Raw genomic sequence first — 25,442 nt, forward strand, 5'->3', positions numbered from 1 at the left:
AGCAAGCATGGGAAAATTTATTAAAAGAAGTATATATTCCAACATAATCTTTTTTCATGAAAGATAACACAAATAATGGAAGAAATTCAATTCAAAAAGGAGGAGCACTTTCATATGTTCAACTATCTGAAAAGCAAACCAAAAAAATTGTTAACCAAAATGCATATGAAGGAGCTATGTTAAGAGCAAACAATGACGCAGCATATTTAATATCCTCTTCAAACTTTAACAATCATTTGCAATTAAAACGGAATCAAAATCAACTCGGATTTTTTCACCAAATGAAAAAAGACTTATTATCAAGCCGAAATCAAGATTATGAAAAGAATTTCATGAAGAAACAAACATTAAGTTATCACCTCCTTATTTCGACAAATTTTCAACACAGTTTCATATAGCAAAAAAGAGAACTCATGAATGAGAAATGTGTGAAAAACTTGATCATTTAGAAAGAAAAATTAGATCTGTTCCTTCTACAAAAAGAAGCAATTGGGTGTGAAAGATTTTTCAATTTTGAAAATGCTCAAAACATATTCGGAATTGCAACGAAAACATTATCAAAAAACAGTTCATGATTTGAAGGAGAATGAAGTGATACTTCTGTTTGAGTTCAATGAAAAATGGAAATTGCCGATCAGATTTCACCAGCTTCAGCAAGAATATAATGATTACAAACATATATCACATTTTACAGTGATTTCAATTCAAAAACAAAATGATCGGTATTTTAAATAAAACTTACAACTTTTTCAGAATGCACATCAAATGATTTTCGATTGATAATGGAGCGTTTGCAATTTGTTTTGAAAAGATCATTCCACAAAAACTCTTCGACTTTCAAATTTTTCTGTAATTCCGGTCCTCTTAACCGGAATCGCTTTGTGCTTCACTTTCAATTGCGAAGCAAATCTTCTTTTCTGAAAGGGAAAAAACGTGAAGTGAATTCTTTCTCAGAACATCACGGAAAGAACCTTTGTGATGGTGAATTCGGTGTTCTGGTCAACGAGGTTAATTATTACCTTTCCGATGAGAATGTTTTATCATTGCAAGATTTCATTTCTTTTTTAAAAAAAGCATTTTGAATCTCACACAGTTTCACAAGTCCCTATTTCACAAAGGCAAAACCAATCAACTTCAACATAAATTTCTTCATCAGAGAATTCTCAATTTGAATTATCAGTGAACGACAGATATTTTGAAGAATATATTTCATCACAACAGAAAGTTTGGCCTTCTTTTGTCATTCCACACATGAAAGATTTCTTGTTTTTTGAAAGCGAGAATAATCATGCATTCGGATCTGCAGTCGGCTATTCTCCACAGCGCTGTTTTATTGATCTTCTATGAACAAAAAAAAAATGAAACTGTTTTGAATGAAAGAAAAACATGTTCAAAGCAGCAAAACTCACAAAATATCATCAATGTTAAACAATCTTCAATTGAAATGATTTGCAGACGAAACAGACTTTTGCGCAGTTCATCAACATTTGATTTCTGTTATTGTCCCGAATGTTTCATTGATCATTAAGCAAGATTTAAAGTGCATGCTCAGCTTTTGCTCTATCGGAAAAGCAAAAGACGTGGTATCAAGTATTAGATAAAAATAATCACTTTGTTTTTATCCAGACTTGGATACGGTTTGATATATCCTATATGCACTTTTATATCTTATCCGATTGGCTTATTGAGAATCAATGATTTTGAAAGATAATAACATAAAATTTCATATGGGTCATTATTTTTCAAATCGTAACTTTGTTCGAAGAAAGATCTTTTTTTTTGTAATTGTGGTATGAAATGAAAAATGCAAAAATACATGTTTTTAAATTAATAGAAAAAGAATCTTGATTAAAATTTTGAAAACTTAGTTAATTTGCGATAATCTTGATAATTCCATTATCACATTTATTTATTGAGTTTTTATTTATATCAAAATTATATTGCATAACATCTCCCTTCAAGCTCAGTTATTGAATATTATTGATTAATATTTGAGTGTGATTTAACGATATTGCTTTTTTAATGCTTTTAATAAACCATCATTTTAATATAAATTATACCTCTGTGACCTGACGAATAACTTGAAGCCTCGTCTGTCACAAAAATACAGAAATTATTATTATTATTATTATTTAATTAATATAAAATAAAATATTGCTAAAACTTCTAAAGACTTTTCAAAGCACTATGGAAAAGATTTGTTGATTGCATCTGTAATATCTTGTCGTATTTTCTTTTTTGTCAGTGACCGTCAGTGACTGTCAATGACAAATTGTGACAAAAATATTCCTCAACTGACATTTCGTGTCAAATAATATAAATATTGGGAACCTGATCATTTTATTTTGATTTTGATTTTTTCAAAATAATAAGAATTATTTCATGAAGATTTTCAAATTTATTATTTAAGTTTTTAAGAATTATGAAATCATTATAAATGACACTTTTTGACAAGTCATAAATATCTTGTCAATCATTTTGTCATTTTTTCAATTTTCTCTTGTCATGTCACAGAGGAATAATATAAATAAATAATTGTTTCATTAAATTCAGATACGATATTACGAGGTTTTTAAATCTATATATTGTGATTTAAAACTTTATTAATGTTATGGACGTTCACAATTCAATTTATGTCGATTCGAGAGGTTGAAGAGAAACAATTCAACTTGAAAAGGAATTAATAGCGAAAATGATGTTAATGGACTTTCTGATGGAAGTGACATAATTCCAAAGAAGAATGTTAATAAAGGAGAAAAATTTTGATATATATTATCTGTTTGATGTTTCCCTCATTATTTTTTGTTTATTTATTTATTTGGTTGTTGATTTATATGTTGATTTGTATGTTTGTTTATTTTGTTTGCATTCTGCAAGAAATGGGAGGCGGAAATGGAGGTTGGGGTGGTTGCAAGCTTTTTGAGCGCTGGGCAGGGGCAAGAAAGGGATGGAGATGAAGAGGGAACGCTGAATGAGAAATAGAGAAGGAGGCAAAGCGGAAGGGTATTCCCAGGAAAATGATGAAGGTGCTCCGACAGATGCTGTGAGGCGTTGCCGCGGCAGGAAGAGGAGCGAAGAGGGAAAAGGAGGAATGGGTCATGCGAGAGAGCGATTGAAAGGAGGAGCTTTGGAAAAATGGTTGCAAAAAAATGGAGGAGCTGCGAAGCACGCTGACTTAATCCCGAAGAGACAAAACAGGTGATGCAACCACGTTCGTTGATACTTTTATTATCATCTCCATCGTATTCTTCCTCTTTCTCTTCATCATCATCAACTTCTTCTTCTTCTTACTCCTCTTCTTCCTCTTCTTCTTCCTCTTCTTCTTCTTTTTCCTCTTCATTGCCTCCTTATCCACTCACTACTAAAAGTACCTCCGCCTCTTCCCCCAAAGCTTTCTCCACTGCACCTCCTGTCAAAAAGCGCCTTCTCATCCACGACACCCGCCCGAAACTGAACGCAGTGGTCCAGTCTTTCATCTTCAGCTGGTTCGAATCCGAATCAACTATCTCTTAGCTGAGTGCAGCAACTTAGCAATCCCTAACCTCCATTCCATGCGCACGTGCATGTACTCTATGCGTGCGGAGTGTGTGGAGTGGGCGCACAGCGAGATCGATGCGGATGTCTTCAACGCTCTGTTACAGCTATCACGCAGGCTGGAGAACATCCAGGCGCTCGTGCGGTCTGCACTCGAAATCTTTCAAGCAGTTCAAGGAGGGTGGAATGTGCTTGCTCACTGCGCTGATGGCTGGAACAGGATGCTCGCCATCACTTCAGTAGCGTTCTTGCTGCTGGATCTATTCTACAGGACGATTGCTGGCTTTTCATCGCTGGTGAAGAAGGAGTGGATGCACTTTGGGCATCAGTTTGCGACGAGGAACGTGAACAGGCAGAGAGGGTGGCCGGTGGGAGAATGAAGAAGTAATTATGTGCACAAGCACACTTTTAATGAAAAAGCTTGAGGAAGCAGAACAGGAGAGCACTGCAACAATGGACGTGATAATACTACTGATGGTGGTGGTGGTAGTGGTGGTGGCAGAGGACTGAAGGGAAATACAAGCAAAAAGATGGAGCATGGCTCTGCTTTACCGTCTTTCGCACATCCAGCATCTTTTACGCCTGTCTTTCCTGTTTCTCAAATCTCTTCTTCTTCTTCTTCTTCTTCTTCTTCTTCTTCTTCTTCTTCTTCTTCTTCTTCTTCTGCATTTGACAAACCGCATTCTCCATTAACTTCATCATTTCCTTCTCCAACCCCTTCTTCTTCTCCAATCTTTTCTCCAAATGCTTCTCATTTCTCTCTTCAAGCCTCTTCTCCTTCAGCCATTTCTTCTTTTTCTTCTGCTTCTTCTTCTTCTTCTTCTGTTTCTTCTTCTGATGCAGCTAGTGTCAAATCAGCAGAGCACAAGTTATTCAGAGAGAGGGAAATTTAGCCGCCTGCAAGATGCTTCTGTCCCATCTATTAAACATCCCTCACTTCCTCTCTCTCCTTCCTCCACCTGGGTGATTATTTTTCAAATCATATTTTTTCGAACAAAAATTTCTGAACAAAAATATTTCTTGGATATCAATAAAAAAAATTGAAATGTGAAAAGGCTTATTAAATTCATTTTTATTTTTGGTTCGGAAAACCCATTTGTTTTCAAAAACAATTATCATGCTTTTTCTCCTTTGAATAAATATTTTCTTTCAAAAAACAAACAATCTTTGAAAAATAAACACCCCGAAAAAAGATATGAATTCAAAAATAAACACCCACCTCTTTCACTTCTTCTCTTCACTTCTCCTCAGCTCATTATCAGTCTGGTCATTCCTCTCCTTCCACATTTCCTTCCCCTTTCCAATCACCGTCTCCTTCTCCTTCTCCTTCTTTGTCTCCATTTCCTTCTCCTTCTTTCTCTCCTGTTTCTTCCACTCCTTCCTCTTCCCCTCTCTTCGCACACTCTCTTTCCAGCACTTCTCCTTATGTCACTCCAATTCTGTTTGCTGGCCGGCTCTCGACACCTCCAACAAGCTCTTCGTTCTCTTCCTGTTTGTCCAGTTATGAATTGTCAGCTTCTGCACATCCTTTAACAATGTTATCGCATTATCCTCCGCGGAAAACTTAAGCTGTGCCTGTTTTTTTCTCTTCATCCTTCGCTTCTTCATTTGCTCCATCTTCAACATCTTCTTCTTCTTCTTTTATGTCAGCTTCAATTCTGGTTCAATCTCAGTCTCAGTCTCAGTCTTAGCCTCAGTTTCTGTCTCAATCTCAATCTCATATTTCTTCAACTGAAATATCTCCTCTTTTTTCTTTTCAATTGCATCCTTCTTCTGAAGCAATGAATACAGTTACTCCTCAACAGTTGCAGAAAACTTTTGTGCATTCACAGCTTTTCAATCAAATGTCCAGGCAGGAATCATCTGCATCCCAAAATTCAAACAACGCAGCTCAAATAAAAGCAACATCAGCATAAACAGAACAGAAATTGCATTCAGACAGGCAAAAGCTGAAAGCTGAGGTTGAGTCAGTTAAGGATCCAAAGAAGTTTATGATGAGGGCATTGTCCCTTCACAAAACAGCCCCTCATCATCCTTGGCTGCCTCGAACACCTCGTTTGTCAGGTGCTATCGATCACAGAATGTTGCAACCAGCGGGAGTGAAGGGAATCCATCGAAACCAGGGAGATAGCAGATTACAGAAAATGGGGCGAATTCATTCACTTGGTGTGAGTGGAATGGCTCTAAAACAACTGGGACATCGCCTCACATAGATAATGGTGTTTCGAATGGAGGGGCGATAAGCATGAATAATCTTGCATCTGGGACACTTTCAGCTAGCCCTGGGTGACGCGGTGACTTCTGACGTGACCTTTTCGATTTTTGACGTACGTGACAGATTTTTCCACGTCACCAAAAAAAAAAAAAAAAAAAAAAAAAAAAAAAAAAAAAAAAAAGAAAAAGAAAAGAAAAGAAAAGAAAATTACAAATAATAATTACCATTATTCAATTTTCACTGACGCAAAAGCGGAAATCGGAATTTTGACGCGTCACTGACGTCAGTGACTTTTGACGTCACATGCAGTCATGAAATAAATGAAGTATAAAAAGGAGCAGAAGATCAAAACAAACCAGCTAAATTTCTTATTTGATAGCTTTAATTATTTTCAATTCACACAACCATTACAATTTTAATTAATATTGGAATTCTCTTATTTTTTATGAAAGAACTGAATACAAATCTCAAAATGATGCTGAAGAATGCTCATTGATTGATTAAAAAATAAATGATTGTTCGAAGTTGTGAATTTGACTCTTTGGTTGTTAAATAGTTCTTTGTTTGATCAACTCATCAAACTTTTCGCTTCGTGTGATACGACAGTTTTCATCTGATAAAGAAGAAACTTATTAATATCAAAAACCATCTTTCTACAATTTTTTGCACTCATCCGGAACCGTATGTGACGTTACAGAAAAAAAATCACTTTTTTAATACCAAGAACACCAATAAGATTCTCAATTGCTTTTATGAAGTGAATAAAATTTTTGTTTGTGGGCACAGCAGGCGAAGGTTTTCAATCAGGGTGTTTTGAAATTGCTATTGAAGAAGTTGAGTCATCAGGAGAATATAAATAATGAAAGGAATAATACAAAATTGAACAAATTGAAGAAGATGAACGTAACAATTCATTTTAGGAAAACAATTTTGAAGAGTCAATGAAAATAAGAAAGTTATTCATTCATAAAGAGCATTTTCAACTTTGTTTTATTATCACCGTTTCACTTTTTTTTTTGAAATAATGAAAAAAATTCGCTTTAAAATAAGAAAATGATTGTTTTCTTTTTTTACGAAATAATGAAAATGGAAAAATATCATTTTTAAGTAATTAGACTCAAAGCAATTTCTCAATAATTTACAAAATAATCATAGAATTTTAAAATCAATAAACAATTATTCTTTCTGAAAAGAAAATCAAGAAGAATATGAAAACATAAGATGATATCTTCATATCCTTCTTCTTCCATCTTTTCAAACACTTCGCTTTTCTTTGTCTTTTTTCACTTCTTCGTCAGCTTTTTTCAATTTTCTTGAAATATTCTGTAAGAAATTCAAATAGCTTCAAACAAGTTTCATCTTTCAAAATTAATTGATTCATTTCCTCCGAAAATAGATTAATAGTGCCTTCATTTGCAAAAGTATCAATTCTCACATATCAATTTTTTGCTGCCACTCTGATTAAAAAAATGAATCATTATCTTATTCCTTTGTAATTATCCTTCGCTGCTCGAAATACATTCACAATGCTGCTGATGAGTCCAGCAAGTTCTTCGTTCCACAATTGGCAAAAGAGAAAATGCAGCTCCAACGTAAGGAGCTATTTCAATAAAACTAGTTTTTCTTTCACTTCTTTTCCTTCATTTTTCTCTTCTTTTTTTCTCCTCCAATATGCTTTTCCATCAGCTCTTTCAATTTTTTGCTTCCTCTATTGTGAAATGTGATTCATTCACAATCACTCCTTCAAGGCTTTGATCAATACAAAATCCTTCAAACAAAATCCGCCAAGAAGACTGATGCTCAAGCCATGTCAGATTATGATGTCGCTGGTGATATCTGATGATTTCTTTGATTTCATCCAGGAAAACTTCTTTTTCAATTTTCTGTTGAAAAAATTCAAGAAAAATACAAAATCATTAAAAAGAAGGAAAAAATGAACAAACATTATATCCATTATTGCAATTCAAAGCAAATAAAACAATTTTAACTTCAAACAATGGTTCTTCGCTTTCATCTTTGTTCAAAGCTGTTATCAAAAGTCAAGACACACATATCGAAAGAAATTCCAAAAATATATTACAATAACTGTGAAGCATAATGTAGAATTTGCATAAGCCAAACAACAGTCTTTCATTCTTTTCTTCTTTTTTCTCATTTTCATCAATAATCATCTTTTCGAATCTTTCGTTCAACAAAGATTCTTTTATGCAATCAACCTTCATGTTTTTCAACTTTTTTGTAATGTCCAATACACTTCAACAGCAAAATTGCATTTTCCATCGTATCTTTCTTTCCTCCTATCATATCATCAATTCCATCGTAATTTCTCTCTTGAAAATTGAACCAAATTATTCTTCATTCATTTTCTCGATTTTCTGTTTTTGATCTTTATCTTTGCCCTGTTCCACTTTAGCCACCAATTCTTTGTGAAAAAACTGGAAAAAAATCGAAATGAAAAAATTAAGTACAATATTATCTGCAAACCAGTATATTTGCAACAAATGTTCTTCCCTCATTTCTTTGAAAATGCATTGTGTTCAGAAAACAATGTTATTATCATATAAATATGGGATTATCATATGCTAAGGCACAACTATTCCAGGCGAAAGAATAACAATAAAAAGCAACGAAAAGTCTGCACTCAAACCATCATCTTATGCACTTGAATTTCTTATTTGATTTTGATTCAAAAAAAGCTTTATTTTCTAATTGTATGAAAATGGGATTTTTGATATAAAATATCTTTAATATATTTCAAAAATAATAATCCGAATTCAGCAAAAAATAAATAGGCAAATTATTAAAACAACAGCCAATGCTTTTTTTTTTTTTTTTTTTTTTTTTTTTACTTTTTTTTTTTTTTTTTTTTTTGGAAGTGGAAAAGTGGTGACGGACGTGACGAATTTTCAACCTCACATCACCCAGGGCCACTTTCAGCGAAATTTTGTTCGTTCAACAACTGCACGACATATTGTGCTGGGGGAGGTATTATGTGCCGTTCAATCAACTCCATCAAGATTGAGAACAACTTATTCAACTCCTGCATTGCTAAAAATCGTTATGGAGGAGGGATGAATGCTTATAATACTTAATCATGTGTCACGATCAGCAGTTGTGAATTTCAGAAATGCACAGCAAAAGAATGTGGAGGAGGACTTTTTTTCAATTCTTTTTATGTTTCTGGATCTGACTGAATAGGAGCAATAAATGGGCCTAATGCTTGTGAATAAAACAAAGCTTGGCAATAAGATAGAATCTTTTTGGTATTTATTGATTTAACATTTTTCCTTCTCTATTTTAAAGTTTTATCTTTTTTCTTCATTTCACCTGTACACTGGTTAAGTGAAATAAAAATTTTGAAATTGCTAAAGTTAATTATATGTTTATTGAAAAATCAAATTAATGTGTTATGTTTAACTTGTTCTTCTGTCGAATTAATCAAAAAAACTAAGTCTCATTTCAGTTCTGACAAATTTATGTTTTTTCAGTGATAAACGAAGTGTAAATTGCAAAAATGAAAAACACTTTTCTATTAAAACAATAAGGTCTATAATTGAAATGAAGAAAAAACAAAAAATGACAAAAAGAAAAATAACAGCTTAACAAACCATTGTGGTTCCTTTTCATATTTTTTCCGAAATGTTCAAAAAGATAACATGTTTAATTCCTGATTTGGTCTCTTTCGAATTAAATAACTCGTTTCATCATCCAAACAACAAAATAAATATTAAATAGTATATATAACTTCCCTTTAACCTCTCGAATCGAAATAAATTGAATTGTGAACGTCCATAACATTAATAAAGTTTTAAATCACAATATATAGATTTAAAAACCTCGTAATATCGTATCTGAATTTAATGAAACAATTATTTATTTATATTATTCCTCTGTGACATGACAAGAGAAAATTGAAAAAATGACAAAATGATTGACAAGATATTTATGACTTGTCAAAAAGTGTCATTTATAATGATTTCATAATTCTTAAAAACTTAAATAATAAATTTGAAAATCTTCATGAAATAATTCTTATTATTTTGAAAAAATCAAAATCAAAATAAAATGATCAGGTTCCCAATATTTATATTATTTGACACGAAATGTCAGTTGAGGAATATTTTTGTCACAATTTGTCATTGACAGTCACTGACGGTCACTGACAAAAAAGAAAATACGACAAGATATTACAGATGCAATCAACAAATCTTTTCCATAGTGCTTTGAAAAGTCTTTAGAAGTTTTAGCAATATTTTATTTTATATTAATTAAATAATAATAATAATAATAATTTCTGTATTTTTGTGACAGACGAGGCTTCAAGTTATTCGTCAGGTCACAGAGGTATAATTTATATTAAAATGATGGTTTATTAAAAGCATTAAAAAAGCAATATCGTTAAATCACACTCAAATATTAATCAATAATATTCAATAACTGAGCTTGAAGGGAGATGTTATGCAATATAATTTTGATATAAATAAAAACTCAATAAATAAATGTGATAATGGAATTATCAAGATTATCGCAAATTAACTAAGTTTTCAAAATTTTAATCAAGATTCTTTTTCTATTAATTTAAAAACATGTATTTTTGCATTTTTCATTTCATACCACAATTACAAAAAAAAAGATCTTTCTTCGAACAAAGTTACGATATGAAAGACAATGACTCATTTAAGCTGCTCTAAATGGATATTCTTCGTCTATGAGAACATGTTTATGAAAAGACGTGATTGTTTGTGGAATCGAAAGTCAATCTCTGTTGACGATTAGAAACATCTCTTGATATAAGTTTAAAAATGTTATTTGTGTATTTTTTGTCGTAATTTGAAACTGCAATTTCAATATTGATCTTTGAAGAGAATGAGACAGGGTGCGAAGCGTTTCTTATTGCAAATTCAAATCCATCTTAAAGTGTCAATTTTAATGAATAAGAAGGATCTCTTGTGGGATGAAAAGCTGTCGAACAAGAATGATGTGGAAATAATTTTTCACAGTTCTTTCTTTCAATTTTGATGTTGATTGTTGAATAATCTTTTGAAAAAAAAAAGTTGACAGTTTATGGAAATAGCTTCAAAGAAAAGGTTTTCTTGTGACGAAAAAGATTAAAAGCTTATTCGGAAATTTGTCATCAAGCAATTTTCAACATTGTATGCTTTGATAATTATTTTTAAATGCAAATCATTTTGTTTTATTTCAGATTTTCTTTTAGAGAATTGACCACTTTCATCCAATGCATCATAATATTTCTTTTTATGAAAACATTTTCAACCTTTAAGTTTCATCACTCGTTCGAATCTATTTTTGGAATAATCTGATTTTTCAATTCATCACTTCGATTACGAGCATTGAATAATTCATTTTCTTAATATAATTCATATTTATTTGTTTCAAATATCAACAAAATTTTCACGAATTGATAATCAACCAGAAATGTGGAATAGCAATATTTTTGAATGTATACAAATAACATTAGATAATTTTCATGCATTGTGTCATCATCTCTTCCTTTGTTGTCTTGTATGCTCAACTTCTTTTTATCATTGTCTCCGCTTTATTTCATATCCTTCAACCTTTTTCAAATTGTCTTCTTTTTTCTTTTCTTCACATCTTCTTCTTCTTCCCTCTCACTATTCAACTTCTTCTTCCAATTCTCTCTGCTTCTTCTCTCCTTTCCTGTTTCTTCTTTTTCCTTATATTCATCTTCTCTCCTCTCCATCATAATCAAAATCACCATTATCATCATCTTCTTCTTCTTCCAATGAAAAATCATTTCGTTAATCATTTGAGAAGTCACTCAACAAAACTTAAAAGAATGTTCATTTGGCCGTTGAATACAGAGAAAAGAAGGAACAAACAGCACTTTTGAAGATGATCGAGAAGGCAAAAGAAGAAGGCAAAAGAGAAGAAGAAGAGAAAAGACGAGCAGAGGCCGAAGAGAAAGCAGCAGAAAAGAATGAAGAGAAAGGTGCAAGTGACACTGGAAGTGTGAAGAGCTATGCAAGCACAGGATCAGCCGACAGCTCAAATGCCTCGACCAACTCGTCGCAAGCAGCTGCATCTGTATTGAAATCCCCAAAGACATCTCTTATTTCTTCTTCTTCTTCTTCTTCCTCTCCTGCTGCAAATTTATCCACTTCTTCTTCCAACTCATTCTCAACTTCCTCTTCCTTCTTCCTTGGTGGTACACTACGTGGTGAGTCTTTCTTTACTCGGAAGCTTCTCTAAACAGGTCCTCTTCTCTCTGTTAGAGGCAGTTCTGGTGCACAGACACTGAATACGAGATATCTGTAGTCTCTACAGGCGAAGCTTAAGCAGAATACGAAGGCAGCAATGGACAAAGAGCGAATGAAGGCATCAAGAGGGGTAGGAGGAATGAGAGAAGGAGAGAGAGGAGGAGAGGAAGAAGAGAGAGGAGAGAGATAGAGAGAGGGCGATGTGGGTGCATCAGGAGAAAGAGAGGGAAGCGGAGAAAAAGGTATTGCGGAACTTATGAGGAGGAAATGGGGTGTGTTTGGAGTGAGTGGAGTGTATGAGGAAGAAGCAGATATTGAGTACAATGCGAAGGAAAGAGTGCTTTTGTTGAGGAAGAAAAGAATTGTGGCTGATGGGAAAGGCGAGGCAGCAGTTGTGAGAAGTGTGTTTGCGGTAAACGTGAAGTTTTTGTATGGAAAAATGCTGGACGAAGAGGAAAACACGCGAAAGGAGGAGATTCTGAGAACTGTGGAGGAAGTGGAGAGAGGGAAGACAGAGAAGGAGAAAGAGAGAAAGGAGCAGAAAGCGTCGCTGGCAATGCTTTCGGAAAAAGAAATTGGAAGAACGATGAAGGCGATGATGATTATCCGCTGCCTCCGAACTTTGGTAGGGCGACAACTGTGCTCAGCAGAGATGCTCTGAAGGCGTCTTCTGCTCGTTCGACGGCTGTGGCTGAGCCGAAGAGAACGAGAGTGCACTCACAACTGCAGACATCGCTGGAGAAGGCGCAGGAGATGGAGCAGAAGGAGAAGGAGAAGGCAGCAATCGAAAGGGAAAAAAGGAAGGAGCTATCGATGGACGACGAAAATGTGCTGCACTCGCTCAAAGGAAGAGACATTGGAGATGGAAGAATGCTGGCTGGACAGTCTAAACAAAATGGGAATGATAACTCTGCTGATCAGCCCACACCATTTCCAAGCACTTCTTTGACTCCCTCTTCTTCCTTCTTCCTTCTTCCTTCTTCTTCCTTTTTTTCTTTGTTCTTCTTCCTTTCGAAGTCTTTTCTTTCAATCTTTCAATCTTCCTTTCTATCTATCTATCTATCTTTCTATCTATCTATCTATTTATTTATCTTTCTTTTCTTTCTTTTTCTTCTTTTTCATTCTTATTCTTTTTTTTATTATTTCCTTTTTCTTTTTCTTTTTCTCTCCTCTCTTTCTTCTTCTTCTTCTTCTTCTTCTCACCTCTTCTTCATCTCCTTCTCCATCTTCTTCTCCTTCTCTCCTCGCCTTCTTCTTCTTCTCTCCACTTCTTCTTCTTTATGCTTCAACCTTCTTTTCCTTCTCTCTTTTTTCTCTCTCTTTTCTTATTCTTCTTTCTCTCTCTTTTCTCCTTTCTTTTTCTTCTCTCTTTATCTTTTCTCCTTTCTTTTTCTTCTCTCTTTATCTTTTTTCCTTTCAACTTCTTTCCTATAATCTTCTTTTTATGCAGCTATTCTATTTCCATATGTTTGTGAATTCAACTATTAAACCTCAAGCATCTTTCATTTAATACTTTCTTCTCTCATCTTTTCCTTGATCTTGTTTTTTTCTTTCTTCATATTTTTTTTCTTTAAACTCCAGTTATAAAAAAGATATCCCCTTAAAATTGTTTCAAATATTCAGATATTTTTTTGTTTCCGAAATTTCAATCGTTCATTGACTATGTCATTGAATGTCACAGGAATAAAACAAATTTTATAAATTTTCAATAAAAAACAAAAATTAAATCATTACAAAGATCAAAGCTATTTGTTACAAACACAATGATTGAAATATATATTATATGTTAAATGCTGAATGAAATAAAAGACAAATGAAAAGAAGGAAAATAATACGATCCAAAAAAAGTTTATATCATCAAAAATCAAAAACAAAACCATATCCAACATGCAACACCTGCGGAAACTTCTAATTCTTCTTCCGATCTTCTATGTTTGTTGTCGTTGCCAATTGCTTATCTCGAGTAATCTTAAAAAAAAATTGAAAAGAATGAAAAGCTTCCATTCATGTGTGTTCATGAACAATTAAACATTTTCCGAAAATGAAACTTATTAAAGATTGAAATTTAATATTCTTCGAACATCAAAAAGTTTGCACAACCGAATAATACTCAGCAAAAAAGAAAATGCTTTATATACGAACAATTATGGTTATTTTCGAAAATTGAATCAATCCAAATTTGCGTATTAAAAATATTACAGAAAATGATGATTTATCACATTAATTAATTTCCAATGCATTTAAAAAGTTGTTCCACAAAAATTCAAAAAAAAGATCAAACATTGAACGAGATTATCATCTCAAAAATAATTACCCAAATGAGCTATAAATAACTCACTTTTTTTCACACAATATTTTGACATTTGTGACTTTTCTAAATCATGAACCAAAATTCACATCAGTTTTAAATTGATAACGATAAAAGAATTAATAAAGAAAATTGATAAATGAAAAGAAACAATTATTCAAATAATGAAAATTTGGTTGAAACTGAAACAATAAAAGAAATAGAAAAAAATGATTTTTCAGAACAAAAATATTTTTTGAAACTGAGAATAAGAAAAAAAAGAAAAGAAAACATTTTTTCCAACGTGATGATGTTCCAGTTCTCGATGATTTTTATCTGAAATCCAATGATAACAACAGCTCATCTTCTTTTTCTTCGGATTCAGATCAATTTGAAGCTGGAAAACTTTGGCTTCACAACAGAACTGACTGATAATTGAATTTCTTGAAAGAAAAAATTGAACTTTTTTGACAGTTTTTATTTGTTCATAACTTTTTTTCTGTTTGGACAAAACAGTTGAATGATCAAAGTTTTATTTGTTTATTGTTTGGGGAAAAACATTGAAAAGCAGATTTTTAAAGATTAATACGAACAAAAAATCAAATTCAAAAAAAAAGGACACTTGAAACCCTTATCTTCAAAGATAAGCACAAATACGATTTGAGTGGTTTTGTTGCCTCAATTCTGAAATTTGAGCAAAATGTAATTGGTGGAAAAAATTCATTCAGAAAACGAACAAATGTGGAATCAGTGATATTTAGTATGTTGCGAGTTTGAATGGTTGTTGATGATGAAAAATATTCAAATGGACAAGAATTTGATTGTCAGGAAATACAAAAATATTCCAATCAAGCTAATTTTCCCATTAAATAAGTTGAATATAATATATAATCTAATAATTCAAGTGACAATAACTTTTTGAAAAAGATCATTCACAAATAAGTTGGAAAAACCACACTTTTCAAATAAAAAAATCACAAGAACCATAAATGATAAGGGTAATTGTTTTTGGAATTAAATATTTTTGTTGGTCTATGTCCTGATGCTAAGTTTTTTTGATAAAGATAAGAAAAACATTGTCCTTGTGAAAAAAGGGCAAAGATTGTGTTTGAGGAAGAAATTACTGAGATGAAAGATAGATAGATAAGTGTAAAAATGTTTTTTTCAGAGACATTGAATTTATCACAAATATATATTTTGTTAATACATGGAGCAGTATTTTTGAAAGAATAATAATAATTTCAAAAAGAATCACCCATTTATATCAATAAAAGTCGAATAAAATCGTTTTTCAAAAAATGAATAATTGGGGCAAAACATTACACTTCAGGCATTTTCATTGAAAAATTATGCACAGTGGACGAACTTTTTGTGATCCAAAAAACACATTTAAAATGGATTATTTTTTTGAAATACTTGTGAGATCACAAAAAATTTTTGAAATTATATAAATGATGTTTTCTTTCGGAAATGAAAATACAATTTATTTTGTAATCTGATAAAGTTATTGAAAGTTATGAGTGTAACAAATATTTTTTGCATTGTGCGAAAAATGCTTGATAGTTCGTATTTTCCCCCAATTGGTCAAAAAAACAAATGTTTTTTGTAATTTTTCTTTTCTTTTTTTCTCAATACTTGAAATTCTACAATTCAAAATTTGAGAATAGCAATATTAAACTTTTGAAAACGAACACATGCCAAATGAAAAACATTAAAAATTCATAATTTAAATATTGTTTGACAATTTCACAACAGTCCAGATGAATCAAATTCACTTGTTTTTCGTTTGATTTTTGGATCAGTCAAGAGGAAAAAAAATGTTTGAAGTTCAAAATGATGAAGATTTTTCTTTGCCAATTTCCCAACTCAAACAGATTTTCGATTGGCACTCGAGCATTGATCGGGATTTCAAAAGAAAAAGAAAAAGTTTTATTTGAACATCGCGCGTGCTAATATTTGAATGAGCGTTCAAAATAAAATAACTTATTTGCGAAAATTTGAAATAATTATTGCTTCAAAACAAAAATGACAACTTAAAAATTACAATCAATCTGCAACAATCGCTTCAACACAAGCATTTTGAAAACTCAAATTGAAGCAATTCTGGGAAATGCAACTTATGAACAATTAATTTTGCAAATTGAAATTAGTGACGATAGTTTTCGTATGAATTCACAAATAATAACTGAATATTTTACAAAAATGGTGGATAATTTCAAAAAAATAAAAATGGTTAAAAATGTTCTGGAAAAAAAAATATTTCAATTATTAACAGAAACGAATCTGGTTCACGCAATTTTCAAAAAAACAGAAAATTATTCGAAAACATATCACAAAAATTAAAATCACATGAATACACAGTTTTGGAGTTACAAAGAAGAAAAAAAGTTAGAAAATGAAAAATATCTTATTTAATTATTCTTTGATTCCGTTTTCTCTCATTGTTACTGATTTTTTGCTTGAACGTCATATCGTCAGGCCATGAAGCCATATCAGCAAAGAAAAACATATCATGCAATTATTCGATGCCTCTTCTTCAAAACATCAAAAGCACTGACTTCGTCCAACTTTCTCTCCAAAAATATCAATTCTCCTTATCAACTTTCACTGTTCTTTCTCTTCTTATTATTTTCTCCATTTTGGTGAAATCTTTTTGCCTTCAGAATCTTCCTCATTTTCAAATGCTTGCTTGACTATTTTCCTTATTCAGTGCCTTTCAGTTCCACAAAAGCAATATTTTTATCCTTTCATATTTTCTCTCCCATTCTCTTATATTTTGACGCTCGCATCCTGTCTTTGCTCCTCGTCTTTCTTTTTTGAGGAAACATCATCTGCAAGTGAAATAAGTTCGCTTCCATCTTCTGTTGAACCATACCCATCATTCTCGCTTGAGCTTTCCTCTATCCTGATTGCATCAGTCATCGTAACCATCGTAGCACCTGCTGGAAACTTCTCGAAAAACTCACGCTTCAGATGAGCCAGCATTGGTCTGCTTTCTTCATCTTTCAGCATGCATTTCTTCACAATCTCCTTCAAAGAACTTTCTGTGATCGGGGTCATGTCTGGCCTCTCCCCATTCGCAATCTTCTGCCCTGCCACCTCTGCTGGATACTCTCCAAACGGGATCTGCAGTGTCAAGCACTCCCACAGCATCATCCCAATCGAAAAGGCAACTGACTTCTTTGTCGCTCCCATTTTCTTGTTCATCAGCAGTTCTGGTGCCTTCCACCTCAAACACTCTTTTTTGAAGCTATCCTCATCCTCAAATGCCGATGAGGGAAGAGAATCATTATCATCATCATCAGTTGCAGACGTTGCAACTGTTGACGAAGAGATCGATGAGGAATCTGAGTCATCATCAGACAAGAAGTCTGAGTGCATCACAATGCAGATGACCATATGCTCAGAGAACAGAACAATGTGCGGGCTGAGATTGGAAAGTGAAGAAAGAGGATTTTCCATTTCATCAAATGAATGCAGTGCGAGATTGGCCACCCAGAACAGGATTTGAGCAGCTGTTTGTTCTCTTTCTTTCAGTGAGCCAATTGCCATCTCCTTCTTGGCATTCCTTCCGTGCAACAGCATGAACAGCGAATCCCTCAGATCCACTATCAGCTTCTCGTGTGGCGATGAGCAGGCCATCGCATCCACCAGATTCGACATCGACGAGGTGGTTGGACACATGCTCTCTGGCCGGATAAAAGTTGAATCTGAGTCTGTTGTTGAGGTGGATGAAATGGAAGGCGATGGCGTTCGTTTTCTCGTTTCGTCCTCGATCTCTTTCTCATCGATTTTCTCCAACATCCATTCTGGAATTTTGTCTGAGTCCTTCCCCAGAATATATTCTGTTGATCCACTCTCACTCAATAAATGCTCTGATGACTCAGAATGTCCCAAGCTTTTCTCATACACCCTCTTTTTGATCCTCTCTTCGTTTTTCTTCTCTGCCTCCCTCTCTGCTCTCCTCCATTGCGCTTCTGGAGACATTTCCATCGTCACCATCTCAAACACCTTCGGATCCTTCTTGATGTTATCATTCACAATCTCTTCCAATTCTTCTGTTCTTCTCTCCGACTTTCTCCATCGAACAATAAAGGCAACTGCAATGATAAGAACAATCAACAATATCACAACCAATACAACAATCACAATCAACGCCCATGATGATTTTTCTTCTTTTCCACTTTCAACAATTTTTTCATTCCCTTTTGGTGGAGTAATGCTCGCATTCTTCAAAACGAATGACTGTGTTGATGATGGAGATTCCGAATTCCCAAATAAAACAGAAACACTTACTTCAATTTCATTCCCACAACTGCTGATAATATCTTTCGCAACGCTTCCTTCAACTTCTCTTTCTGACAAAATCCCATTTGAATCAAAAGAGTGTTTTTCAATCTCTTTCTCTTCTCCCTTCTTCTTCACAACCGAGAACGACAGATTACAAGGAACAAGAAGCATCCCTTTGAATGTCAGCTTCATTCTATCTGTCTCTTCTTTTGCTTCCACACTCTCAAGAACAGGAATAAAGAATGGAGATGCTCTTTCAGAAACAATCCCTTCAAAACTGCACCCTTTATTCAACATCCACAATGATGAGTTATCTTTCAGTCCATCTCCTCCTTTCAAACTCATCACATTCAATGTTCCAGAATCTGAACAGATGATATTTCTTCTCAATGATGGATATCCTTCAATTGATGGATTGTTATTCAAAAACTCTCCTTTTTCAAAAATCACATTTCCTCCACTCATTGTTATTCCACCTTCTGGTGAATTCGAGATTGTTGTATCTTTCATGGTCACAGAGCTATTCGCTTCATCGACAAGAGATCCAGACCATCTGCATATTTCTTCTTCTTTATTCAAATATTGTTCATTTCTTTCTTTTGAATTTCCATCAAAAATGCAACCGTCCATTTTCACATCCAAACTATTCTCCAATTTCATCAATTTCCCCTTTGTGGTCTTTGAATTGACTCCACCTATCGTGCAATTCGTTAATTGCATTGTCTTTTTCATTGACAAGCAAGATATCAATGATTCTTCATTTCCTTCAACTGAGATATTTTCTGTGTTGAAATTCTTTATTGTCAATTGTCCACATTCATTAATATCTATCAGAGATGTTTTAATTGTTGAATTGCAAATCGTTAATGAATCAATTACTGATGGAAGATAAGATGAAAGATATAATGCAGATTTTTGAAGAATGAGATGTGATATCTTGCATTCCATGAGCTGCAATTCTCCTTTATCCATATTAATGATGTGGAATGGAATGTTTGCAAATTCAACATTACCTTCTTCATTAGATTGTTTTGAGGTAAATGAGCAATTCATGATTTCAAGAATTCCTTCTTCTGGCGATATCAATGATCCATGTTGAGAAATGAAATTCGAATAGAACACAAAATTCATTCTCGACAACGAAACTATTCCTGTTGTTGTGATCAAAGCATCTCTTGCTTTTTCAATACCAGTTTTCACTTCAACCTCACATAAGCCTCTGCTCTTCGAGCTCAAACTCATCTCCTCCAGATTTATCTCTTCACCAATCACACTCTCCTCAACAATGAACATCAGACTCATGAAATCTGAAGTCAGATGCATCAGCCCATAATCAATCGAATCACATGGAAAAGTGTTGGTTCCACATTGCCTCTCATCCGATCCATTCACACTGCTCACAATAATGGTGTCACTCTGATAGATAGTCACAAAATCAATCAGATCTGTATCTTCTTTGTTTTCACATTCATCAATTCCATATATCGCATTCATTCGTGAATAATGGCCTTCTCGAAGATCAAACTGAAATTGCCTTTCATTGATCTGAGATGTGATGTTGAAGCATTCAATGAAAATATCATTCCCCACACTTGCTGTGTTCGCACTGAATTTCATCCCCACAAACGAAAAATTCAAATCTCCTCTTTCCTTTGTTGCCAGATACACCCCTCCCCCTTTCCCATTGGTGCAGCTGCATTGGCTGATTGTTGAGTCAATCATCTTCATTGATCCTGATGCACCCAATGTGAAGAATATTGCCCCTCCTTTTTCACTTGTTTCTGCTTTGTCTTCTGTGATGTTGCTCTCATTCACAACAAAACAAATCTTTTTCTCACTTTTTGATTGCAGAACGCTTGCTCCATTGTCACTTCTCTTCACTCCTGAAAATGATGAATTGTTAATTTGGAGATTTATTTCCTCGACTCCTTCATTTATCTTTGTTGTTGATTCAGTTCCTTTGATCAGAAGAAGACATCCTCTGCTTTCATTCAACGAATCCACTCGAACATTCACAAAATGGCAAGTTGTTCCAGAATCATGAATGGCAAAAATGCTGTTTCCAACATTGCATGATTCCAAAGACAAATCATTCACTTCCACACTTCCTCCAATCACATCCACAAATACACAATCAAATCCATTGTTCACTCCTGCCTCTGAATGGAATGAACATCCACTTATCACCAAATTGCCAGCTCTGTTTGAAATAATTGTTTTGGCTGAGTTGTCAAATCCCGATGTCAGTTGAAGTTGGATATTTGTCAATTCTAGATGAATATTATTCACCATAAAATATTCTAGTTGATTTCCAATTGCCTTTTCAATATTCAAAGTTACTTTCGTATTCTCTTCTCCCATCTTCACACTTTTTTTGATCTGATAATTGGATATGTTGAATGAATCTTGAATAACAGTCGATCCTGATATTTGAATTGTTTTATTTCCTTCCTCTTTTTTCATGTTTTCCATCCCTTTCCATAGCGTGAAGCATGGCTCTTCTTCACTTCCACAACGTGCAACATCAAATCCTTCTGATGAGATAAATATCTCAAATGAGCTATATGGAACAAGGAACATGAACAAATCCTTTTCTTGACGAAAATCATCACTTCCAACAAACAAATTGTTATCGTTTGTCATTTCAGAGTAATCGAATTTGAACGACTCATTTGTCACAGAACCATTCAAATCCTTTCCTATAATGAACACATTCTTTCCAATGGCTGCCTTATTGTTCACAAAAGTAATTCCTGCATCAAAAACAAATGGTGTTTTATCCAAACAATCTTCGCAGTCCAAATGCAGGAATCCTCCTTTTCCATTGTTCGTTGAAAGTGAACAAGATGACGCATTTGTTGATTTGATCACCAATTTTTCATTTCCTTGCAATGCCACTTTTGCAACACCTCCTTCTTCACTGATTGCGTTTTCAATATTCGAAAAATTGCTGTTTTCAAACAAAACAGAAGAAGATATCATCAATGGAGATCCACCAAATGAGGTGTTATCTAGACCGCATCCTTCCATCGTGCAATTCAACAGTTTCACTTTGTGTTCTCCTTCGCTCTCTCCTTTATTCATATTTCCTGATGAAGGAGAAAATGAAAACAGCGCGACAGATGATTTCACATCTGAAATCGCGACAGAGTCCAGCTCAACCATCTTTCCTGTTGATTTGATCAATGAAAATCCAATTGCGTTTTGTTTCCCTCCAATCACACTCATCTCACAGTTCTTCATGTGCAACTCCCCATTTTGAGTGCTTGATTCGACAACTGATGTGATTGTTCTGTTATAACTTGATGGAACAACAATCCCAACGAACTGAATTTCTGTGATCGATGATGATTTCATAACGCATTGTTCAGAGCCGCTTACTTCCCTTTTGCATTCGATACCAACAATTGTCTCGGATTTGGACTTCACACTCATCCCACTCACATCCACATATCCAGTAACAGATGAATTTGCAGATAAAATAATCTCCTGTTTAATATTCAGCGTTCTCTTCAAACGCTCCATCCCATAATTCACATTCAAACATGGTGCATTTTCCAGCCCACAATACACCTTTTCCACTCCAGATGCTCCATCAACATATATCGTATCAGCAAAGAAACCGTCGAAAAATATAAATAAATCCACATCCCAGTTGTCGAATGCTTCTGTTCTATCATGCCCAACAACCGAGTTGTCTTTTTCAGTGATGCTTTTCATGAAGGCGAACATGGGCTCTTTCACAGAAGCGACAAGGGATTCACACACAAAATACATATCTCTTCCGACACTGGCCTTGTTGGCTGAAAACACAACATTCATCATGGAAAAGGAGGTGGATGACACTTGTGAGCCATGATTGTACTCGATCATGAGAGCACCGCCTCTTCCTCCAGAACTTGTATCCTCGCTCACGCAGCAGCTGGAGAAGGAGGTGTCACTCACTGAAAATATGTTGGCAGAGACGGATGAGGCGAATGAGATGCACCCGCCATTGGTGGCAGTCTGATGGTTCAGCTGTGCTGAGTTGATGTTGGTGATGGTGCAGTTGGCGAGGGAGATGGAGAGGGCAGGGGAGGTGGCAGAGGAGAGGACACAGCTGGTGGGAGTGGCTGTGGAGGTGATGTCGGTGATGCTGGAGGAGTTGAGAGTGAGGGAGCCTGTGAGGGAGGTGAGGTGGAAGATGCTTTGGCTGTTGAGGGAGAGTTGAGTGATTGCTGTGTGGTTGAGGGCGAGGGAGCCAGCAGTGATGAAGAAGAGGGGTGTGGTGATTGATGATGAAGATGGGGTTGTTCCTGTGATGGTGGTTGTGTTCAGGTTGAGGGAAGGGGAGTTTTGGGAGAGGTGGAAGAGGATGGGGGTGATGGGATTTGTGGAGTTATGGGCGATGGCGAGGGCAGAAACTGTGAGGGAGCCCTGTGTTTGTGCGAAGAGGGCAGAAGTGGCAGATGGTTCAGGGGATGATGATAAAGTGGAAGAAGAAGAAGAAGAAGATGGCTGAGGAATACCACTGGAAGCAATTATTGTAGAATCTGTGCCATTCCCAGTGACTTTTGTATTCGGGGCACGGAATATGAGAGTCTTTAAGGGAGTGAAAGTGGAGACGAGAAGAGAGAGGGAAGCATCACTGAAGGGAGCAATGCATCTGAGAGCATACTCGACCGTGGCACATGGGTTTTGCTGTGTTTTGCCACAGGCGTCAACATCACTTCCACCATTTGCAACGATTTTGTTCTGGTTGATGAGAGGAAGCCAGCCATTATATACATCGCTATCAGCTGTTTCACAATTCCAGACTCTTTTTGACGGGGTTGTTGATCCACAATTTTCAAATGGAGATTGAGTGATATCACTTCCGTAAAAGAACACATCATTTCCTCTGCCATTTGTTGCTCTATTTCCATCGAAAAAGCAGAATGTGATGAATTTTATTCCATTCATCCAGGAATGTGAATCTCTGTAAAACATTGCAGCGCCTCCCCATGAAGTTGAGGTTGATTTCAATATATTGTTTATAAATTGGCAATCATTAACCAAAAATAGAGTTGGTTTGTTCTGTGGAGGAAAATTAAATGTGAGTGATCCGGTTGAATCACCACCAGAATTTGAGATGCACTTGCATTTGGTGAATAAGAATTGACCATTTGAAGAAAAATCACCAATATAGAAATACCATCCAGTACCACACCAATCTGTTATTGAACAATTTTCCACCATGTTATCAGAAAATGAATAAACGGAAGATGATTGTTGTCCATCTACACAAATTGCTCCTCCATGAAATGCAAAACAGTTTGTAAAATTTGATTTTGTAATATTCACGTTTTGTAAACCGTAACTGTATAGCGCTCCGCCTGCAGTTGTACCAATGGTTGAACAATTGTTGAATAAACATGATGTGATCGTGAGATTTGCGTTTGTGCAAAAAACATAAAGAGCACCTCCTTCTGAGGAGCAACTATTCGAATCATTCCATTCACACCATTCAAAGAGATAGCTATTCAAATCTGTAAAGGACAATTGACTTAATTTCTTTCTTTCAGTTTCAGTTCCTTCATATATCACAGGATCATTTGATAAAGAGCGTGTTTGATGGAGGAAAGAGGTGTTGAAGGCAGAGAGAGACATTGATGGGCTGTTGAGGTCGGGGAGGATGGCACCATTGATTGGGTTGGAGGTGTGGAGGAAGATGGATGAGTGGATATAGAGAGAGGAGCGAAGAGAGAAGGAGAGGATTGTGTTTGTGTTAGTGGTGATTGTGGTGGTGGTGAATGAGTTGTGTGCGTGAGTGGGTTTGGCAGGAATGGTGTGTGTGGATTGTGGTGCAGTGGTGATGTTTGTGAAGAGTGTGTCTGAGAGGTGGAGATCGAGGTGAATTTGGAGATGACGATGAAGAATGGAAGAAGAAGAGGACACGGAAGGAGAAAAAAGGAAGGGCTGGGTGAGGGAGATGAAAGAAGAGAAAGAGGAATGAGAGATTGAGAAGGAGGAGGGGATTGGGGAGTGGGCATGTGAGAGGAGATTATTTGGAATGGAAAATAGAGGGAAGGAGAGGATGGCTGGGTGAGGGATGATGAGGGAGAAGTTTGTGAGAGAGAGGGAGCTGTGGGAAGAGAGGAAAAGTGGGTAGCTGGCATCTGTGTGGATTCGGCAGGCAGAGGAGAAAATGGTGCACGATGAGTGGTGTAGTGCAGAGAGGAATGCACAGCCACTGAGAGGTTCCATGACGAGATCGCTCACACACAACGAGGTGTTGACGATATTCACACTTGTTCGGGCACAACTGACACGATCGCCTGGCGAGAATATGACTTTTGCTGCACCTATGCCATAATTATTGTAGTATTTGTTGCTGCTGTTTTCAACGCTGATCGTGCTTTCTGGCATCTCCCAATTCATTTCTTGTTGATGTTGATTTTCAGCAATGCTTCTGTAATTGCTGCAATTGACAACAACCAACATCAGAGCAACAACATTGAATGCAACTTTTGCGCTGGTGGAGAACCTCGCCATGGAAGAAGATGAAAGAAAAAACTTAAAAATAAAAATTCCTGCGCCCAATATATATATATTTTCCATTTAAATTTTTGTTTTTTTTGTAATATCTGAAAATGAATAAAACGATTTTTCAAAATTTTCATTATAACATCTGGTTTATTGATAAATTATTGTTTGTTTCATTAATCACTTTTGAAGAGAGAAATATCAGAATATTATAAAAAAGATGAATAAAACAAAAATTATTGAATGGAATCGAAAGATCTTTTGTTTATTCGTCGAATAAAAAATGTTAACAGATGAATTCTATTTTCAGTGTGAAATTTGGATTGATATCCAATTGCAACAATGTTTGTCTAATGTTTGTGAAGAACATTTT

At 34.9% G+C, this 25,442-nt stretch overlaps 5 protein-coding genes across 5 annotated transcripts; 4 read left to right on the forward strand and 1 right to left on the reverse strand.

The window, feature by feature from the left end:
• Nucleotides 1-3,551: 3,551 nt before the first annotated feature.
• MONOS_7569 (putative Myotubularin-like phosphatase domain) lies at nt 3,552-4,427 on the forward strand (the record flags this gene model as incomplete). The annotated part of the gene is made up of 2 exons (XM_067877906.1): nt 3,552-3,862; nt 4,025-4,427. 2 exons carry the CDS (start codon nt 3,552-3,554, stop codon nt 4,425-4,427), a joined length of 714 nt encoding a protein of 237 aa, XP_067734134.1.
• A 1,098-nt stretch (nt 4,428-5,525) lies between these two features.
• On the forward strand, nt 5,526-5,747 carry MONOS_7570 (uncharacterized protein; the record flags this gene model as incomplete). Its single annotated transcript, XM_067877908.1, has 1 exon — nt 5,526-5,747. One exon carries the CDS (start codon nt 5,526-5,528, stop codon nt 5,745-5,747), a length of 222 nt encoding a protein of 73 aa, XP_067734135.1.
• Nucleotides 5,748-11,623: 5,876 nt separating this feature from the next.
• Nucleotides 11,624-11,980, forward strand: MONOS_7568c2 (uncharacterized protein; the record flags this gene model as incomplete). The annotated part of the gene is made up of 1 exon (XM_067877905.1): nt 11,624-11,980. The coding sequence occupies one exon, from the start codon at nt 11,624-11,626 to the stop codon at nt 11,978-11,980; it is 357 nt and encodes a 118-aa protein (XP_067734136.1).
• A 264-nt stretch (nt 11,981-12,244) lies between these two features.
• Nucleotides 12,245-12,649, forward strand: MONOS_7567c2 (uncharacterized protein; the record flags this gene model as incomplete). Its single annotated transcript, XM_067877903.1, has 1 exon — nt 12,245-12,649. The coding sequence occupies one exon, from the start codon at nt 12,245-12,247 to the stop codon at nt 12,647-12,649; it is 405 nt and encodes a 134-aa protein (XP_067734137.1).
• A 3,898-nt stretch (nt 12,650-16,547) lies between these two features.
• MONOS_7566 (putative Protein tyrosine and serine/threonine kinase) lies at nt 16,548-25,144 on the reverse strand (the record flags this gene model as incomplete). The annotated part of the gene is made up of 1 exon (XM_067877901.1): nt 16,548-25,144. The coding sequence occupies one exon, from the start codon at nt 25,142-25,144 to the stop codon at nt 17,045-17,047; it is 8,100 nt and encodes a 2,699-aa protein (XP_067734138.1). The 3' UTR covers nt 16,548-17,044.
• Nucleotides 25,145-25,442: the final 298 nt, after the last annotated feature.

This window comes from Monocercomonoides exilis (assembly GCF_001643675.1).
Source record: "Monocercomonoides exilis strain PA203 chromosome Unknown scaffold5-2102611, whole genome shotgun sequence".
Taxonomy (NCBI): domain Eukaryota; phylum Preaxostyla; order Oxymonadida; family Polymastigidae; genus Monocercomonoides; species Monocercomonoides exilis.